The 20,900-nt window shown below is 33.8% G+C and overlaps 1 protein-coding gene across 3 annotated transcripts in view; it reads left to right on the top strand.

The window, feature by feature from the left end:
• Positions 1-20,900, top strand: part of LOC148310564 (E3 ubiquitin-protein ligase HECW1-like) — a 220,867-nt gene that overhangs the window by 192,241 nt on the left and 7,726 nt on the right. For all 3 annotated transcript variants that reach the window (XM_088258164.1, XM_088258163.1, XM_088258165.1), the window contains one exon: positions 15,043-15,279. In XM_088258164.1, coding sequence (XP_088114290.1) covers positions 15,043-15,279 — 237 coding nt within the window. The remainder of the gene's footprint in view (positions 1-15,042; positions 15,280-20,900) is intronic.

Raw genomic sequence — 20,900 nt, 5'->3', positions numbered from 1 at the left:
GGGAATATTTAATAAATATTACAGTGAAAAAATCACTTATATTTATTTTACCCTCCTTGGGAATCGAACCCGTGACCTCCAGAACAGTAGCCGAGCGTGCTGACCATTACACTACAATAAATTATTGATGTAATTTTTTATCTTTTGTATTGTATATAACATCAATTTGGAAAATATCAATAGAATAGAGTGAATGGTGCGCTGAAATCATTTATAGCAAATAAAACCCTTACAGCGAAAGCTTAACTGGCAGTACGTAATGGAGTCCTGGTACTTATCCTAATGTATAGAAATAAACCATGGAGTTGTCAAAAGAAGGTTGCAAGTAGACTGAATGTAATAGAAATGCCACCTCTTAGACGAATGTGCGCCAAAATTATGCATGATGTGTTGCAATCGACGTAAATATTACTATTTCTTCAAATTTATTATGACACTTGTTTCGATGCAGCCAGCTAAAAATGCTAAATGCATCGAAACATGTGCGTGATAGATTTCAAGAAATACTTGTATTTGGCAAGTAAAATTACAATAAATAATAGTAATACTTTGATGAAATGGATTGAGGTAAGTAAGTACCTACCTGGTTGGAGTAATGCGGAGTGTATCGCGGTCGATTGCGCTAATTTTAATGGTCGATTGGGGATATCATTTCAAGCAAGAAGTGTAAACAAATATGTGTCCACAAATAGACCAATTTGGTTTGAAAAACATTTGAAAATGTCATTTCACGCCTGACAACCTGTGACCAAGGGCAGTGTATCTATCTCCCCATTATGCTTAAACCTACCCATCCAGGTAAATGACGTGAACACTCATAATATTACGCTTTTTCTGTGGTTTAAAGAAGTTATCTATGGAATTGTGTTTTGTTTATTTGTAAACAAAAGATTGTTCATAAATGTAGAGTGATGCCTCGAATAACGATCGCTGCGCACGACGAACTTTCTGTTCGTCTAATACGCGATTCACACAACGACTCTCGATTTACACATGGGACTGTTTCGTATTTCGTCTTGCCGCTCGAACGCTCATCTGACAACGAGGAAGAGCAATCAATTCAACCAATCTCAACTTCTGCCATGAAGGACAGCCTGGTCCAATGGGGAGAGGTCGAGGAGTTTACTAACACACACTATCCAAACTCAGCCGAGGCCAACAGCATGAACCATCTCTACAATGACACCCTCGCCCGTTATTTCCGGCAAGTGTTGATGAAGAGGGAGAAAAAAGCCAGTAGCTAAGAACCAAAGGATGGAATAAGATGATTTGACCCTGCAAGCCTCGGTAGACTATCCTATATCAGAGACTTACTAAAAAAAACGTCATCTTTTTCATGTTTCAGTACCATATTTTATGCAACAGTATGAATTAATGTTTTTACATGTATTGTTATGGGAAAACGCGTTTCACATAACGAACTTGCTCCTGGAACGAATTAAATACGTCATGCGAGACATCACTGCAGGTTTTTGTGAATGTTAATGTTTTTCTGATTCACTCATATTGGTTTTTATTTTCTTTCTTAGGCATCCATCGATCGGAAACATTGTAGGATTTAATAACGTCAATAACATACAATAAAATCAGTTAATCGTTAAAACCTGCTTATGGTAATGTCAGTGTCAAACACCAACTATTATAAGTACCTACACGTTATATTGTACGTCTGAGTAGGTGATGTTAAATAATTTTATCATACTTTTAATGTATGTTGTGATTACGCGGGTGTTTTTTGAAGCGAAAGAAATACAAGACAAAATCGAATTTCAAATTCTCAAACATCTAGCCTTCGACATTCTCCCCGAATTCCATAGATTTCATGTTAGACTATTATTATTCCAAATTCGTAACCGTTTTTCTGTTCTGTTTCCCGCCATATTTTTTTGTTACCTACTTGGTCGTCTGTGGTACATTAATCTTCATCTTCAAATCGTGTGCTCCTTGTCAAAAAGGAAAATCCTACGGTGTAATCACATTATAAACTATGATCTATGGTTGATTTTTTTTCTATGTGTGGGCAGTCAACTCTTTGGGCTCTAGGTAAGTACCCTTTCGAATTAAATTTTGATCCTTGTCTCGTCGACTGAAACGAATCGAAAGGATGCGGAGGTTCCTCCTCAAAAGGTGGTTTCGATTACTCCATCAATGGATCTGGAGATGAGTAGTTCTTGTGGTATTCTGCTTCGTTTGTTGGTTTGACCATACGATTTTCTAAATATTCATCTTCGTCCTGCCCGATTGGGTAAAGTCGAGCTAGTAATCGCCCGCGGCTGACCTGGTAACTTTTTACATTCTTAGTAACCCGCTATGGGGAAAGTAATTATTTTCCGAGATTTTTCGGATATATTTCAATTGTACAATGCATGCCTTCATCTAGAAACGTTATAAAGATGATCTCATTTCTAGGCGAGCACAGCCTACAACAGTCGGGGAAGTGATCAAATGACTAACGTCATAGCATTACCAAGAAAGATTTCAACTTTTTTTGTGTAATGCAAATTAAAAGGCCTGCACCAATTGTCCCATTGTTGAAAAATATTTCACTACTACTCTGTGTATTTGCCATTGCAAATTTGGCACGTCTTATCGTATAACGCTTCTCAGGCACGTTCATTTCAGTTTATCTTAATTACCCGCACGTTCTAGAAAACGTAGTGTCTATTACCTACCTTTTTTCAACTCCCTCAGTAGAACAACTCACCTCCGAGGTATATCCACGAACCCTGGACCGAACGCTCTGACCGTTATACACGGATATTAAAGTCGTGTTCATTATCCACGGGTGTGGAATATGGAATACGGGATTATTATCCGGGAACAGAACACGAGTAAAATGAACAATTTGTAACCACTTAAATGTTAGAAAATAATCCCCCCTTTGCAGAAATGATTGGAGGTAACCGCATTTTTGTGATTCGCCAGCGTCCGAGTGGTCACTTACCTTTCCTTCTTGGAAGTCCGCATTGTGTTGTTGCGTGACCCACACCTTCCACTCGCCTATCTCACTTACCTCGCTTTTCTCTCGTTTCTGTCAGTTTCGGCCCATTAATGCGAGATCTCTCCGGGCTGTAGCGCCGATCGGCACCGGGCCGCGTGTTGCGAGGTTCGAAGCACCCGACACTAGTGCCATTGATCGTTGCATCACAGCTCTTGTTTACGTTCTTGCCTCCACGGCCGTGCGGTCATCTCGGGATTATTATGCTGTCAGTGTGTCTCTTGGATCACCATGCGGTGACTGAGCAGGACTTTTCTCGACACTACGGCCTACAGCCCATCAGCAAGGACGTTTGCAACAACTATGTAGATTTGCATTTATAATCATGCAACTACTACTATTATCAGATCGCTTCATTCTCGTCTCATTTCTGGAGACACAAACAACGCCATCAATTGAAAAATTAAATTATAAATAAAACACTTGTTTTTTGCCACTTGAGTATTACATTATTACGACTTGTTTCAGAAGCTACAGATGCTTCCATCTACCGGTTTTAAAATAAACGAAAACATCAATAAGATGCTTCTTATTAATGCTTTACTTTATATAAACCCGAGGATGGAAAGCATCTGTAGCTTCCGAAACTAGTCGATACAAAATTTAATACTCGAGTGGAAAAAAGTGCTTTATTTATAATTTGACCATGTCTTACCACTAAGCGATTGCTGAAACAATAAAAATAATATACGATTTAAAATCATATTCGACCGTTAGATCCTCTTTTTAGTTTTTTAATGTAAATACGACTAGTTTCGAGAGCTTCACCTGTTGATGAGAACATTTGTAGTTCTCGAAACTAGTCCTGTTCAAATTAATTATCTCAAAAAATGGTATTATTTTTATATTTAAATCATCATGTCATTCCGCAAAGTTAATGCCAAATCAATATGTAATATGATCCTCTTCTGATGTTTGTCTCTCGGAACTCGTATTTTGAATTCGAGCATATTTACGATCGGCGCTTGTCCATTCCGCAATAATATATCATTATCCTAACTACCATTCGGGTAAATGCTCCCAACGAAATATCGAGTCAATGAACCAATGTGACTAATTCGCTTATGGCCCGCTAGGCCACAGCCTCTTTCGACCACACTTTTTTTCGCCAATTCTCCAAACTCCTTTTAATGTGTCTTACGGCACACGCTAAGGTCGGGTCGAGGTTTCGTTTATCAGTCGGCCAGGTAGGCGATGCGAGTATTTTATTATTTAGTGATTCCGTGGTGTGTGTAGTGATGATACGCGGCGGTAACCCATTGTCCACCGATTTAAATAACGATTATTTATCAAGCCTAGGAAAGTCATCGTCCTTATTTCCGCCGTGAACACTATTCGTCAATGAACGCGCTCGACTCTTTTAAAATAATTTTCATCCGGTAAAATAAACTCGCAAACATACAATTCAAAAAGCGACTTGTCTCGCGCGCACAATTATTTTTTTTGAAGAATAAATATTGGAATACGATTTTTTTAAATATATACTGATTTTTTTTTATTGTTTAACTCCTTACTTTACAATAACTCTTTTCTTTTTAAAACCAGAAAACCAGAAAATTTAGTTGCGGTTTATCGTATATTGGGCCATATTATATGTAGAATATTCATCAGCTCTCTTTGTGGAAAAAAAACACAAATTACACATATCGCTCACTCCTTTCAAGAACGTCATAAATAAAAAACTTGATTTTTCAGGAGAACGTTTTTAAAGTTTAAAAATAAAATACAATGCATTAAAAATAAATATCAAGCCACTTATTGAACTTTTGACAGTGCAACAGATCTTTTTTGTTAAAACCTGAAGGTTTTTTCTCCATTTTCAAAAATATTTAGTTTATTTAAAAAAAATAATTAAGCAATACCTTTTCTTCAAAATGCAAAAGCAACATTTTTTGCCCTGTAGCTGGTAAATATTAAGTTAAAAATATGCCTCTTTTACTGGGATATAGTAAATTTTCTGAGTATTCCGAAAACATGCACAACTGAAAATTTACGATTTTTGATTTATGACGTTCTTGAAAGGAGTGAGCGATATATTATTATTATACAAATATACGGATACAAAGTGTCTTTTGTACTATTTATTAATACATATTAGTTCATACGAAGTGAATATGGATGTCTGGACATCCATAGAGTTTGCGACCTGTCACTGGCTAGCTAAAGTAATCACTTTATCAACTGTGTAACGTTCACCATTCTGCCCACATTCCTGGATTCTCGGATGTTGTATGATATATTTATTTATTTATTTATTGCATAATTTATGTATCGCCGTTTTCGTGAGTAATCACCTTAAGGGCGCTTTACAATATATAGGATTTTAATATTTACTACATAACTAAACTCACCAATACTTATTCTTCACATTAAACATATATAAAATATAATATGTAATACTAATAATATATATTTGTATACACATATACACACATAACATACATTCTTACATATATACATCTACGTGTAGTATTTCAACACCGCTTTCGTATTTCAGTTAAGCACTTTCTGAAGTATATTTACTTTCCCCGTTTTACTTAGAATCAAATAATAATAAAATATCAGTAATTTTCTTTTCCAAACACCGGATGAAATTTGATGATCAAATTTGAAAATGATCAAATATGAAATGATCAAATTTGAAAATGATCAAATATGAAATGATCAAATTTGAAAATTATCAAATATGAAATGATTAAATTTGAAAATTATCAAATATGAAATGATTAAATTTGAAAATGATCAAATATGAAATGATCAAATTTGAAAATTATCAAATATGAAATGATTAAATTTGAAAATTATCAAATATGAAATGATTAAATTTGAAAATGATCAAATATGAAATGATCAAATTTGAAAATTATCAAATATGAAATGATCAAATTTGAAAATGATCAAATATGAAATGATCAAATTTGAAAATTATCAAATATATTTCGCGTCACAATAGATTTTAAGAAATAATGGTATTCACTAAGTAAAACTTAAATTGAAAATGGACAAATTTTACCACAACGTGACTGCCGTATCAATTAATTGAATTTTCTGTTTGTCTAGTACAGGTGTATAACAAAAAATGTAAATGTTTTTTTTTTAAAGGTATTCTCAAGCCGTCGTATGCGGGTAACATAAGTACAGACGTTTATTATTATATATAACCTCTTACATTTAGTACCATGTTGTGTTTCATTTCAGTAAGATGTAAAGCTGTTGAGAATTTCCTGCTGACAGCTTACATAAAAATACATTATGATAAATTTCCCGTTGTTGAAATTATTCCTGTCCGTAAATCACCGGCATTATTTTCGCCTTACAACTATTAGAGCGTTCGTGTTGTTCGATAAATTAAATGGCTCGGCGGATGGCTGTTGGAATCTAGATATTGGGTGTAGCCCCCCGCGGAATATTACTACAACTGGAGCGGTAGTCGGGTAAACCAGATCGGTTCTCTGCGTCCATTAGCCGGCATGGTAAATCAGAAGTCGGAATACAGGTTGAAAGTGAAGCTGGCCGACACGCGACCTCTCGTACGCTCCTGAGTTCCTGGTCGCCAGTCTAGAATTCTCTACACAGTTTCGACGCGGCGTAATATGCACAAGACAGTAAACGTAACCACGTAATGTCATATGATGAATATGTAATTTTTTCATCATATTATATTTTTTTAACAAATAACTTTCGCGCCGCTTCCCCGCAGGGGTAGGCAGAGAGAATATAAATCTGACCTAAAATTAAACAATACTTAATTAACTAACTAAATAAACATCACGCAGTTTTCCCGCAGGGGTATGCAGGAGAATAGAACGCCACACCGCTCTGTTTTTGAAACATTCCTCACCTCTTCCATATTCATGCACCTACTTATATACATACCCGACGATTATTTGACATTATTCAACGCATTAGTGACAATTAAACATTCTCCTTAACATTCATCGTTTACATAGTACAATACCACTTTTAAGTGGTATTACACCAAGTGAACGATGACTGATTAGGAGAGTGTTGTATTTCCATGCCACAAAGTTAATAATGTTTTTAAAATACAAAAAATAACACAATTGAATATACGCGTATGTATGTATGTATGTAAAATAATTTGTATACATGTTTGTACATCCGCCTTTAATTGCCTTTGAAAACCCTCCTTATTTATTTATTTATAATTTTTTGCTTACATTTTACTCCTCATTGTCCCACTGTACATTCATTTAAATATACATATTTAAAAGGTAAAAAATATCTCATATAGGCAATACAATATAATCCAATACAAACTACGTTATTTAGATATGATATAATTAAAATGTTGAAAAATAAGAAGAGTTAATAAAATAATCATAAAGTATTAGAGAATAAATATAAAATATTAGAGAGTAAATATAAAAGATTTGTCCGCCTCCGTAGTGTAATGGTCAGTATGCTCGGCTGCCATTCTGGAGGTCCCGGGTTTGATTCCCAGGGGGGGGTCAAATAAATATAAGTGATTTTTTAACTATAATATTTATTCAATATTACCCTAGACTGGTACCTGAAGCGGAGGGCTGATCACCTTTCCTTCATGTGTAAACAATCAAGATAACACTGCGTTTATATGAAGCAGTGCCCTATGCACCATTGGGGTGCGGATGAGGGTTTTTATCATTATTATCATTAAATATAAAAGAAACAGTTAAACATAACGAATCGTTACCAGTCACCATATTAAAAAAGATGCCTTCGTTTTGTTTTTTTGTGCATGGGCCTTGAACGACTGTAATATACCATAATTTTAAATGGATTCGGGTAGGATGCAAATGATGAGGGTCCTTTCGATCTATTTTAAGGACCTTTTGTTTAACTAGTCGTTATTAAACATGTATGGAATAGACATAATCATACGTTATCCGTACTTATGCTATAAAACCTATGTGCTCGTAGTATGGGCCTCGTTAAGTTACACATATCTACCGATAGGCTCACATTTTATTTTGTTTCGTTTTTGAGGTTAATAGCTTTTTAAATGTCCGAAATTTTATTACTTTATTATTGCCAAGTTTTTGAATGAGCAAAGTTCGATTATTAGGAAAAAAATCTGGTATATTTCTGTCACAGTTGTTCGAGTATTCCAATGCACTTTCTTTGATTTTAATATGTCGGTATGTTTTTTTTGAAATTCTACATTTTCATAATACACTGCGTAGTTTTTTTGTTTTAATTAAGATTTTTCACATCAAATTTAATGTTTAATAAATCAATTTATAAAACAAATCGGTATTAGATTTAGTTTTGTACTGACATTTCTTGGTGGAACTGCATTTTATAGAATATTATAACAACTATGTATTTTTTTCCACATGAATTTTATTTGACCAGCAACCGGGTTTCGTCGTTACCGACATCTGGTCTGATGATGTCGGTTACCACGAAACCTAGTTGCTGGTCAAATAAAATTAATGTAGAAAGTCATAGTCATAATATTTTATTAAACAAATTAGTATTTTATAAAAAAAATAGAAATTAAAAAAAAATATTCATACATATACCGTTAATGCCTGATAGAGTAATGCCTGCCCACATCTTTTATTTTTAAGACTTGCAAACGCGTTAGTCTTAAAGTTGGCATGCCTGCGCCGCGCGTGTCATAGTCGGTGCGCGGGATGTGTACTCAATTTTCTAACGTTTTTCATAAAATACAATATAACGTCCAATTTTAAAAGTGTATAACCTGTATATTTAAAGAAAAAATATAATAGAAACGAAGCAACGCCATAGATTGCTTCTATCGGCTAGTTTAAGTAATCATTTTATACATTCCCGTAATGTTCACCATATCCCGTGTTTGGACATATACATATTTGTTAAGTGTGTAAAATATATATAATAAATAATAATAAAACCCTTATCCGCACCCCGATGGTGCATAGGGCACTGTGTCATATTAACGCAGTGTTATCTTAATCGTTTACACATGAAGGAAAGGTGATCAGCCCTCCGCTTCAGGTACCAGTCCAGGGTAATATTGAATAAATATTACAGTGAAAAAATCACTTACATTTATTTTACCCCCCTTGGGAATCGAACCCGGGACCTCCAGAACGGTAGCCGAGCGTGCTGACCATTACACTACGGAGGCGGACGAAAATATATATAGTTATTCTAAATTTCCACTTTTGGTTGGGAATTTCGTTAAACGTAACGAAAGTGGGCTGCGTTTAAATTGATTTTAAGCGCATGGAATACAGAACGACGGCAATTTACTAAATGATTTATCATTTTAATTGCATGGGGTAGGTTACAGGTTGCGTGGATAGGTCAACTCTTTTTTTCTATTGACTTCTTATTCCAAGGTCAAATATATAATTTGGATTTCTGCATACGGGTGTAATTATATTATTTCTTCTGACTATTATAGACATCTTTTTATTTTTCATTGTATGGCTATGTTTATACATATTTACATCCGGGTTTTGTAATAGAATATATACTTACGACTATTGTATTGTAATAAAACCTTGTAAAAGGTATTACAGTTAATTACTAACACGATTGCATGGACGAGTTTCTGTGTTTTTACGCATTTGGTAAATTTCCCTGCCTTTTAAAAAATAAAAAAAATTGATCATACTTTGTGGCACATAAACTCAAAAAATTATTAAAACCAATATTTTTAGCTTTTCCACTTTATTTTTATTTGACCAGTTACCGACATCATCAGACTGGTGACTAGTGACCAGTCTGATGATGTCGGTAACGACGAAACCCGGTCGCTGGTCATATAAAAATAAAGTGGAAAAGCTAAAAATATTGGTTTTATTCTAATAATATATTAAAAATGCAATTCCATCACGAAGTGGCAGTGGATAATATAAATCTATTAAAAAATGAATAAATAAACAAACTTTGTTTTTAACCACTTTTATTCCAACCGGATTTGATAAGTATCCTGTCCTCTTCAGGGATGGATACGTACTAAACTAAAAAATATAAATATTTATAGTTAGGCGAATAGGCAGGATAAAAGAGCGGGTAATTAAGTGAGGTTTGATGTAAAAAAGGGATGAAAGCGTGAAGTTTTTGTTATTATTATTCAATAAATAAATAGGGAAATAATTTTAATTACATTTGAAAATGATGCGGAATGCATCGAAACACATGTCACAATAGAATTTAAGAAATAGTCGTATTCACCAAGTAAAACTTAGATTGAACAATGTGTTTTAAATGTGGAGTATAAATTTATAATACTTTTTAAAAAATACCGAATCAAAGCACCAAAAATAAATGTGGTTAAAAATTAAGTTTCTGTTTTATTTATTAAATAATGTTTCTTTGGCATTTATTCAATTGAATCAATTTATTTATTACAAAACGATATCAGATTTTATCAAAGACCGTAGAGAATATTCTGTGGGAAATAACGCGACTTCCACCCACAACATCTGATTCAATCTAGCAGCGATTTCATTATCCGAACACTTCACTTTCTACCGACTGCATTGCGTTCATTTACGGCCATAGATCTGCAAGTTGTTTCTGTCCGCCAATGTGGTGAAGTAGTCAACGCGTTTTGCGACCATTCTACTCGTCCCAGGCTCGATTCCCAGAAGATCAAAACAAACATACATAATTTTTCACCCTGATTTTTATTTAATATTACACTACGCAGGTATACAAAGCGTATGGCTGATCACTTTTCCCTTGCTTATTTAACTTTTTTTTTAATTACCTAACGTCCAAGTGACTCTAGCTGAAATCTAGCTCCGGCTTATGCAACACCGCTTATCATGACCCTACTCAGACTTCAACTTTTTAAGTTTCATAGCCTTTGCCTACTCGTGAGTGGATTTGCTCTTTATGTTTAAAGATACTATAATTTCATGTAATTCATGAGTGAAAATTCTAGGCAAAAACACTCGCCGTATTTAACGAACAAGATAACACTTTTTTATACGATGTAATGCCCTATGCATTATTGGGTTAGGATAAAGGTTACAAGAAGAATATTATAACGAGTATTTTAATTTTTAATTTTATTTATCTACTCCCTGTACTCGAATTCGCGTACAATACATTTCAAGAAATATTGGTATTTATTTACGAGTCAAATTTAAATTTAAAATGTCCATTTGTTATCTAAAATTTAAACCAAACTTTTAATGTAATAAGGTAACAAAATCAACACAATACATTAATTAAATTTTATGGGACTAAATAAATTTTTAAGAAAAAAAAATATGATTACTAAAAGGGTGAAGTTAAAAAAAAATATAAAAATATTTTTTCAATATGTATTTAAAGCAAATTCCAATAGACAGTATATTCTTTTTTTTCAATGCTTGGAGAGACTTGTGACTTCTCGCGCTCCGGCGCGTACTGAGTTCTATGTTGCGAGCAAGGCCTCAAAAAAATATTAATCCAATTTCCATGCGTTACTGTCCGGTATACAGCATTATTGATGAATGTTTCTAGTTCATACTTTTTTGTTCCTTCTTAAGTTATGTCCATATAGGTGTGTGAGTTTGTCTCTCTGTGTGTGTGTGTGTGTGTGTAGGTTTGCGGACATGATTTAGAGTTATGCCACCGTTCGTTATTGATTTATGGTGTCCACATCTTAAGGCCATTTCGCCATGGGATCCTGGTTATGGGCGCAAGAAATCATGGCTGACTGTTTGTAAATTTGTTTTCTAACACGAGCTCCTCACGCCCTGGCAGTATAATGCGCTCTTTGGTTTATTACCTTGACACTGCATTAGTTGGCTGACTGTTTGTAAATTTGTTTTCTAACACGAGTTCCTCACGCCCTGGCAGTATAATGCGCTCTTTGGTTTATTACCTTGACACTGCATTAGTTGGCTGACTGTTTGTAAATTTGTTTTCTAACACGAGTTCCTCACGCCCTGGCAGTATAATGCGCTCTTTGGTTTATTACCTTGACACTGCATTAGTTGGCTGACTGTTTGTAAATTTGTTTTCTAACACGAGTTCCTCACGCCCTGGCAGTATAATGCGCTCTTTGGTTTATTACCTTGACACTGCATTAGTTGGCTGACTGTTTGTAAATTTGTTTTCTAACACGAGTTCCTCACGCCCTGGCAGTATAATGCGCTCTTTGGTTTATTACCTTGACACTGCATTAGTTGGCTGACTGTTTGTAAATTTGTTTTCTAACACGAGTTCCTCACGCCCTGGCAGTATAATGCGCTCTTTGGTTTATTACCTTGACACTGCATTAGTTGGCTGACGTTTCGTTTTTATTTCACAATGTTTCGACGTTCGACTTCCGGTCGACCAAAACTCTTATTCAAAGAAAAGATTTCTTATTTTGATTATGAAAATCTTCTTTTAAGACCTTCTTCTTTTCCGAATACACGAATCTGGATTATCTCCAATTATATTAATTCTTATTTATTCTTCATCTATGTATGTTGAGAGGTCAAAAAAAATTGGATGTCATCCAGATTCGTGAACAAGTATTTGAACACACTCAAAATGTTGTAAATAAATTAACTGGTCAAATTATAAGCTAAAATAATAATAATAATAAAAAAAAATCTAACGTTTCTCGTGTATGTGATCTTTCATCTCACCATAGATGTCTCTAATGAAATTCTAGTGATTCAAGCTCTATGTTTCGGAATTGAACAATATATTTAGAAGTTTCAGGAATTTGAGTAGTGTGGTTGTTAATTATTAGTAGAATTGGTGAATGTTACACGTGTGTAAAGTGATCACTTAGCCAAGCCTGTGACGGTCGTAAGCCCCGTAAATGCCCAGACTTCCATATTCTTATTCATCTATGTTGAGAAAATAATAATTCATACAATGTTTGAAAGTTTTAAGTTAATCTTTGATCCAAAGTTCAATTACAGTACAAATACCCCGTTCTCAAATTATATCCTTGGGGTCGTCCTCAAAATGTCGATAGCCTAATTGGTTACCGTACCGTTTTAAACGTTTCAGTAGACTGTTGTTTCTATATTCCACCTGCCGGAGTGATGTTTCGTTATTCGTTGCTTTGTATTTGTGTAATTGAGACAGGCGCCAATTATACTTGGCCAAAGGATATCGACTCCGGGTCTTATATAAAAATAAAAAATAATCCCCGTCTTTGATAATGATTCTTAGAACATTCCTATAAAGACGATATATTATATTATTTATTTTCCGCCCAATTACTATATTTCAATGGAATTTTTACTATTTGGTTTTCGTTTCTATAATACATCAAAGAACCGCCACACGGTGCGATTCTATAGTATTTTTTCTTTTTTTTACAAAAATGTTAGTAATGTTAGTATATAACCACTAACAGAGATTTTAGTCGTGTCTATTTTAGACGTACTCGTCTCTTCGTCAGGACGATCACTACACCAGCAAGTATGTCAGATAATCACTACACCAGCGTGCTCACGTCACTACCAATAGAATGCACCAATGTGCTAGTCACTATTCACACACTGAAATCTCGGTGAACATAACAAGCATTTTTTGTAAAAAAAGTATTAAAAGTAAAAATTACTTAACTTTTAATACTTAAAATCGACAGGAAATTTCTGATTTTAGTTTCTGATTTAGTACGAAACACATATCGCTCACTCCTTTCAACAACGTAAAATATCAAAAATCGTCAATTTTCAGTTGTGCATGTTTTTAGAATGCCCTGAAAATGTACTATATCCCATCAAAAGCGTCATATTTTTTAACTTAATATTTACCCGCTACAGGGCAGAAAGTGTTGTTTTTGCATTTTGAATAAAAGATATTATTTGATTCTTTTTTTAAATATACTAAATATTTTTAAAATGGAGAAAAAACATTCAGGTTTTACCTAAAAAACAGTAAAAAGTTCAATAAGTGGCTTGATATTTTCATATGTACATTGCATTATATATTTAAACTTTAAAAACGATCTCCTGAAAAATCAAGCTTCTTGATAAGTATATGACGTTGTTGAAAGGAGTGAGCGATATGTAATTTCAGCCATCTTAACTTTTTTACCCTTCAACGTCCCGAGGACACAACTTAAAAAAATAGAATTAGCTTCACATACGGTGTTTGTAAATGGTGCGGAATGCATCGAATCGCGTGTCATTTATGGTATTTATGATGGTAAAACTTAAATTAAACATGTTTAATTTTAATTGTATTTGAAAATTACCGGCCACGTTTCGGAATAGGCCCAACTCAGGAGTGAGCATTACAGGTGGTGTGGACCGTTAGTCGAGTAATGCCTAGTGAGGATGACTTTGCAAGATAGTCGGGACGCGAACCCGTGATCACTCATTCATCTGGCCGGCTAATCGCCCATCACGATGCCACACCTCCCTGCGTTCGACTGATTTAATTATCACAATCGTAAACCTTCGATCATCAATATTTGTAACGAGATCTTTCATTCATATCACTTCCTTTATTTTATATCCGTCAGCGAGCTTTTGTTATCTTGTATCCCACAACGTTTTATTTGTTTGTTTTATGTTTTATTTTTGTATAGATTTGAATTGTAAAGTTTTTACAATATATCTATGGGGTTTCAAAACTAATAGCTACATACTCGTATGTTATTGACATCAAAACAGAAACGAATTTTTTCATTACTTTTTACTCTTTGACACCTCAACAAAGATGAACAAGAATATGGATGTCTGGGTATTTACGGGGCTGACGACCGTCATAGGCTGGTTTAAGTGATCACTTTACACACGTGTCACATTCACTAATTCTACCCATTATTGACAACCACACTACTCAAATTCTTGAAAGTTCTATATATATGAACCAATTTAGAAACCTTGTTCTTGAATCACTAGAACTTCACTAGAGACATCTAATGGTGAGATATGAAGAAGCTGATTTTGTGAACAAGTATTTGGACACACTCAAAATGTTACAATATATGTATATAACAAAAATTTTACTATTTTCAATCGATCCGGGGGGGGGGGGCGCTTGCCCCCCCCCCCCTGGATCGATACTGTATCCGAATCCACTAGCTTTACAGCCCAATCACGTCGTCTCGTGTTTATTGTTGCTAATTGGTTGTATCTATTTGTTTGCAGCCTGTTCGAGCAGGAGATCATGAGCTACGTGCCGGCCGTGGGGGGCGGGGGCGGCGGGGCCGGAGGCGCCGCGGGCTGCGCGTCCCCGGGGGGCGCGTCCCCGGCCGCCTCGCCGGGCCCCGCGCGCCACGGGGCGCGCGCGCCCGCCCCCTACCGCCGCGACTTCGAGGCCAAGCTGAGGAACTTCTACCGCAAGCTGGACAGCAAGGGCTACGGCCAAGGCCCGGCCAAACTCAAGTAAGACACAACACACTCTTTAAATATGTTGTATATATAATAATAATAATAATAACTCTTTATTTCAGCTTGTGCAATACTTAGACAGCCATATATGTTTTACAACATTTTTTTACAAAATTAAATCAAAATTACAGTAATAAAGAAATGAAAAATAAAAAAAAGAAACCGCGAAAGAAAAACAATTAAAAATAAAGTAATATTTTTTGGAGAGATGTAGTACAGTATCTACTCAATGAATTAGGGCCACCCATTATTTTTTTGAATACTCTGAAATCTTTTGGATTATTATATTTATTTTACATAAATACTTTAAGTTTTCTATTGACATCTAATATCATGTATATTACCTTCAATAATATGTAAAATATACCTGGATTACTTAAGCCTTTACAAAATTTCAAACCCTTTTTCTGAGAAAGGTCCCTAATTAGCACAGGTAGACAGATAGTTGAATATTCAAAAAATAGTCCTATCTCATTTATTAGTGAAGTTTCTTGAGTTCTGGTTGTTGTTTTGTTCAGAGAGGTTATATAGTTATCGTGTCTTGTGAAAAAAACTTAATTTTTAATTTTAGTTCATAAAGTATAATTTTTTTTTGTAAACACAAGTGTTTTTTTTGAAAAGGACAAAATGGGAAAAAGTAAAGACATTTCTGAGGAAAAAAAGTCTAGTGTTATGGTGCTACTGAAATTAGGAATACTATCTAATAGAGAAATTTCAAAAAAAGAAAACGTTTCTCGTCAAACAGTGGACAGAATTTCAAAATCAATAAAAAATCAGTCACCCGCCACCAGCAATCGGCGAAAGAACTGTCGTAGGATTAGAAAAACAACACCGAGGACTGATCGAAAAATCGTTCAAAGTGCCTTAGAAAACCGTAGTGCATCAGCAAAAACATTAAAAATAAAATTGGAAGCAGAGGGTATAAATATATCGGTATCAAAACTGTGGCGACGTCTTTACGAAGTAAATCTGAAATGCAGGCGCCCTGTAAAAGTACCAAAATTGACACCACGAATGAAAGCGGATCGATTAAAATGGGCCAGGCTACATCGAAATTACTCGGTAGATGATTGGAAAAAGGTATTTATTTAAATTGAATTTTCAACATATCATTTTAGTAAATAAACTTACATATTTGAATTAAACTTAAATTTTCATTATTTTTCAGGTCATCTTTAGTGATGAGTGCCGGTTAGAAGCCGTGACAGGGAGCCGTCGATTCGTCAGAAGAACACCAATAGAAAGTTACAATGAGGCCTGTGTGGTAAAAGTTATCAAACACCCTTCTGCAACAATGATATGGTCATGTATTATTAACAATTTACCTGGGCCGTTGTTTTTCGTGGAAGGAACAATGAACCAAAATTCCTATAAGCAGGTCCTCGAACGAATTTTATTGCCCTTCTACCATACACTCGACCCAACAGAAGGTCCATACACCTTCATGCAGGATGGGGCACCTTGCCACCGGGCTAAATCAATAATAAAATTTTTGTCTAACAAAAATCTGCCTTTGACCCCTGGCCTGGAAATTTTCCGGACCTTAATCCTATAGAAAACGTATGGAGCATGTTAAAAAATAAGGTATACTCATTTCCAAATCCGACAGTAGACTGTCTAAAAAAAAATATTCAAAAAATTTGGTCAGAAGACGAAGAAATAAAAAACATGATAAAACAGTGCATTTTAAGTATGCCAAAAAGAATTGAGGCAGTTATTTCTGCCAAAGGTGGAAATACTAAATACTAACTTTATTTATATAAAAATATTTGCATAATTTAAGCGTAATAAAGTGTTCATGTGTAAATAAAATTCAATGTTGTTTTATTCAAGGTTTTTTCTGAGTTATTCCTGTTTGAATTGAGAAATTGCGCGAAATTCTGCGTGGCCCTAATTCATTGAGTAGATACTGTAGATGAATATCAATATAATATGTATATATATATATATATATATATATATATATATATATATATATATATATATATATATATATATATATATATATATATATATATATATATATATATATATATATATATATATATATATATATATATATATATATATATATATATATATATATATATATATATATATATATATATATATATATATATATATATATATATATATATATATATATATATATATATATATATATATATATATATATATATATATATATATATATATATATATATATATATATATATATATATATATATATATATATATATATATATATATATATATATATATATATATATATATATATATATATATATATATATATATATATATATATATATATATATATATATATATATTTTGTTATCAGGTGACGATGAAAACGTCTGTAGTTTTCCAAACTGGTCGTGTGATATAAAACTCAATTAGTTGTCAAATACAAGTGTGTAATTTTTAAATATTTTCACAACAGGTACATCGAGCCATTCATATAAAACAGTATTACAAAATGAGGCAAAAGTTTTAGTTAAAAAATTCAATACATAAACGTTGCTTTAAGTAAAATAAGTAATTGCGTTAAATATCACCTGGGTTTAAAGAAAATTATTTTATGCGGGCTATTTATTATCGCGCCTTATACGTATTTCTGAGATATCATCCTTTTCTACTCGCACAAATCTGATTTGGAGCAGTTCTGAATTTTGCAATTTTCAATATAAAGTAAGCAGCTCAGAGAGCGTGAAAATAATTTCATCAATTAATTCGGTAGTCATTTTAATAATATGTATTAACATCTGTCCATTTAGTTGACAAAGTTTTTGAGTAAATTTATACCGACCAAAAAAGTCTTCATCGTCCGCAAAGCATATTTTTTTTTCTTTAATTAGCTTACATTGCACTAATGTAAACTATTATTTACACTTAATTTACATCATATACATATATTTACATTTTTTTACAGTAAACAAAACATTTATTTTTAAATTCTTCAGGCTCTTTTCATTCTTCATACATTCAGGCATCTCATCATACATTTTCAAACCCTTATACATTAAACAATTTTGTGACTCGGGTTTTTTCAACAATGGCAGTCTTATTCTATCCTTATTTCTAGTAATATATTCATGAAAATTTTTGTTTAACACTATTGTATCCTTAAAGTATTTGGGTAATTTATTGTTTAAAAATTTATATGTAAAGATCAGCATATTTAATTTTAGTCTCTTTTTTATAGATAACCAGTTGAGTTCTTCTCTAATTTTTTCTATATTATTTTATCTATTTTTCTTGAGCACCATTCTCATCGCTTTATTTTGTATAATTTCCAATTTATTTAAATTTCCTTCGTTTGCCAAAAATAATATGTATTGTTGAACCGTAATCTATATGTGGAATAATGATTGTTTTTTTAAAATGAGTTCTGATGTAAGGTGTGCTTTTTACCGTTGGGTGTGATATCACTGCACGCTTATGTATGATCCGTCATCATCGATTAGCATTTTCCTGACTTTATGGTCGTGTTATTGTTTGATCGCCCTTGTGTTTACATATATTACATATTAATTACTCCTGACTTGACTACGCCCAAATATTTGACATATTTGATTATGCCACATTTTCCTCAATCTTCCTCTGCTAATTTTTCCAACTAAATTTGCCTCATAAATTTGTTTTGCTATTCTTTCTTCGGTTATTCGATTCGCATGTCCAAACCATCTGAACGCACCTTTCTTCATTTTATCGATAATGCTTATCAGCCTTGCATTCTTTCCTTATGCCGCCATTTGAAAGTCTATCAAAATTTATATATTAAATGCTAAAATCAAACACTGATTTTTTGAGTTTACTAAATTGTATATTATTGTTAAAACCACATAAAAATTATATTTGTGACACTTGTTTCACCTTGTTATGGCATTTTCAAACGAATGTCTATCAAAATGTATGTATCCAAAATTTACTTATTTACCACTACTTAATAAAGTTACAAGTGATATCGCTAACTTGTTTCAATAACGTCATAAATCAAAAATCGTCAATTTTCAGTTGTGCACGTTTTCGGAATGCCCAGAAAATGTACTAAAGGGTCCGCCAAATAACTTTTTTTTTGAAAACAGGGCGCAAAACATCGAGTGTAGCTTCGGCTGTGTGGCACGTAGCGCCGTCCTGTTGAAACCAAATGTTGCCAATATCCTCCTCTTCAATTTTTGTGAACAAAAATCCGTTCAACATGGCCCGATAACGATCGCCATTGACTGTAACGGCCACTCCTTGCTCATTTTCAAAGAAAAATGGCCCAATTATGCCTCTGGACCAAAATCCGCACCAAACAGTGACTCGTTTTGGGTGTACCGGCTTTTCAATGTATGCGTGCGGGTTTTCTGTGCCCCAAATACGACAATTTTGCTTGTTTACATACCCGCCAAGATCAAAATGAGCTTCATCCGAAAAGATGATTTTTTTGGCAAAATCGGCATCTTCTGTAAGTCGATCGCAGGCCCACTCAGCGAAGCGAAAACGCATTGGATGGTCAGTTGGCTTCAACTCCTGAACCAATTGGACTTTGTATGGCGTCATACCAAGGTCTTTATGCAAAATTCGTCTCAATGATGTCTCCGAAATGTTCAATTGTTGAGAACGACGGTGAATTGATGTTGATGGCGCTTCACGCACACTTTCTGCCACAACATCGATATTCTCGGGTGTACGCACTGTTTTTGGCTTTTCACGCTTTGGTTTATCGATGAGGATGCCAGTTTCTTTCACTTTTTTCACAAGATAACGAACATACGGAGCTGACGGTGCTTCTCTTCTTCCAAAAACCGTACGCAATTTTCGCACACATTCTGCAACATTACCATGATTTTCAAAGTAATGTCGCAATATTTCCCAGCGTTGTTCAAGCGTATACACAACCATATTCGCTCAGCGGAAGGATAAAACTAATTATCTGTCAAATCAGACATGAGCTAAGTGTTACTAAGTGTTACCATTCACGAAATAAGCACTAGTTGAAAAAAAAAACTTTAGATGGCGGACCCTATACATCCTAGCAAAAGCGGCATATTTTTAACCTAATATTTACCCGCTACAGGGCAGAAAGTGTTATTTTTGCATTTTGATAAAAAGGTATTGTTTAATTATTTTTTTAAAATATATTTTATAATTTTTAAATGGAGAAAAAACATTTAGGTTTTACCCAACAAGATCTGTTGCACAGTAAAAAGTTCAATAAGTGGCTTGATATTTATTTTTAATACATTTTGTTATATTTTTAAACTTTAAAAACGATCTCCCGAAAAATCAAGTTTTTTATATATATGACGTTGTTGAAAGGAGTGAGCGAAATATCTATCGATATGTAAAAACACGGAATATTTTATTTGTTAATATCGTAAATTTGGCTACTGGTGGCACACTTTTTTGCAATGTTTGATTGCTGCACGCAAATCAGTCCTCTTCGGCCGATACTTGTGCCCGTATCGTAATCATCAATTGAAATTTAATTTGTTTGTCCTTGACACTTGTGTGTCAACGCCAAACATTTAACAACTGACTTGCCTCTTGTCTGATGTAACGAAATAAAAACAATTCCAAGATGTGTAAAGTCAAATTTGGGTTGCCGCGCGGTGTTTACCAAACTA

The sequence above is a fragment of the Brachycentrus maculatus genome, unplaced genomic scaffold, assembly GCF_059751285.1.
Source record: "Brachycentrus maculatus isolate JH-2025_06_01 unplaced genomic scaffold, ASM5975128v1 h1tg000091l, whole genome shotgun sequence".
Taxonomy (NCBI): domain Eukaryota; kingdom Metazoa; phylum Arthropoda; class Insecta; order Trichoptera; family Brachycentridae; genus Brachycentrus; species Brachycentrus maculatus.
This window is presented reverse-complemented; position numbering and strand designations above follow the sequence as displayed.